The sequence below is a fragment of the Octopus bimaculoides genome, chromosome 2, assembly GCF_001194135.2.
Source record: "Octopus bimaculoides isolate UCB-OBI-ISO-001 chromosome 2, ASM119413v2, whole genome shotgun sequence".
NCBI classification, from domain to species: Eukaryota; Metazoa; Mollusca; class Cephalopoda; order Octopoda; family Octopodidae; genus Octopus; species Octopus bimaculoides.
In genome coordinates, this window is record NC_068982.1 from 74,131,859 (window position 1) to 74,132,907 (window position 1,049).

The 1,049-nt window shown below is 44.3% G+C and overlaps 1 protein-coding gene across 1 annotated transcript in view; it reads left to right on the forward strand.

Annotated features, from left to right (window-relative positions):
- Positions 1-1,049, forward strand: part of LOC106874245 (MAU2 chromatid cohesion factor homolog) — an 84,943-nt gene that overhangs the window by 59,106 nt on the left and 24,788 nt on the right. The window contains exon 10 of the mRNA XM_014921901.2: positions 618-721. Within this exon, the coding sequence (XP_014777387.1) occupies positions 618-721 (104 nt within the window). The remainder of the gene's footprint in view (positions 1-617; positions 722-1,049) is intronic.

A 1,049-nucleotide genomic window follows, 5' to 3' on the forward strand; every position in this document is an offset into this window, starting at 1 on the left:
TATATATATATATATATATATATATATATATATGTGTGTGTATGTTTGTCCCCCAACATTGCTTGACAACAGATGCTGGTGTGTTTACGTCTCCCGTAACTTAGCGGTTCAGCAAAAGAGAACGATAGAATAAGTACTAGGCTTACAAAGAATGAGTCCTGTGGTTGATTTGCTCAACTGAAGGCGGTGCTCCAGCATGGCCGCAGTCAAATGACTGAAGCAAGTAAAAGAGAGGAAGAGTTTCGTCCCTTCGCTACCTGAAGTCGTTCAGTTTTGCATTTTTCACTGGGTACAACTGTTTATTCACATTCCAATCCATACAGCCTCCTGTTACTGTTCAGTCACCATTTCTTCTTTCAACTACTAAATTCTCAGACCTCATTTAGAATATTAATTGCATTAAAGCTGGAGTCCATTCACCCTGCCCAACTTTTATGCACTGTCAAAGCTACATGGAACTGTCCTAGATTCAATAGTAAGAAATACTTATTTTGAGCTGTTCCCTCTATTAGGCTCTAATCCTTCTGTTGTTTTTTAATGTACTAAAACCTTTCTGAATGCAACGTATTTTCCTGCCTATTTCTATTATAAAACCCTTCTTTTTTTTGCCTCTTCAGTGCTGGACGCCCATCCACTCTTATCATCATTCCAACTGATGCTGCTTGAACACATCGTCATGTGTCGTCTAATAATGGGCAGTAAGTCTGCCGCCATCCAAGAAGTAAGTCAACTAATTTTCCAAGATTGTTTTCTCTTTTTCTATATTCCAGGGTCGTTGCCAGTGCCCCTGGACTGGCTCATGTGCGGGCGACACATGAATTCTTTCGAGCGGGATCGTGCCAGAGCCCCTGGACTGGCTCATGTGCGGGCGACGCCCCTGGGCCGGCTCTTGTGCGGGTGACACATGAGGTTTTTCAAGCAGGATCGTTGCGGGTGCCCCTGGACTGGCTCATGTGCGGGCAACACATGAAATCCTTCGAGCGAGATCGTTGCCAGTGACCCTGGACTGGCTCTTGTGCGGGTGACACATGAAATGTTTTGAGCGGGAT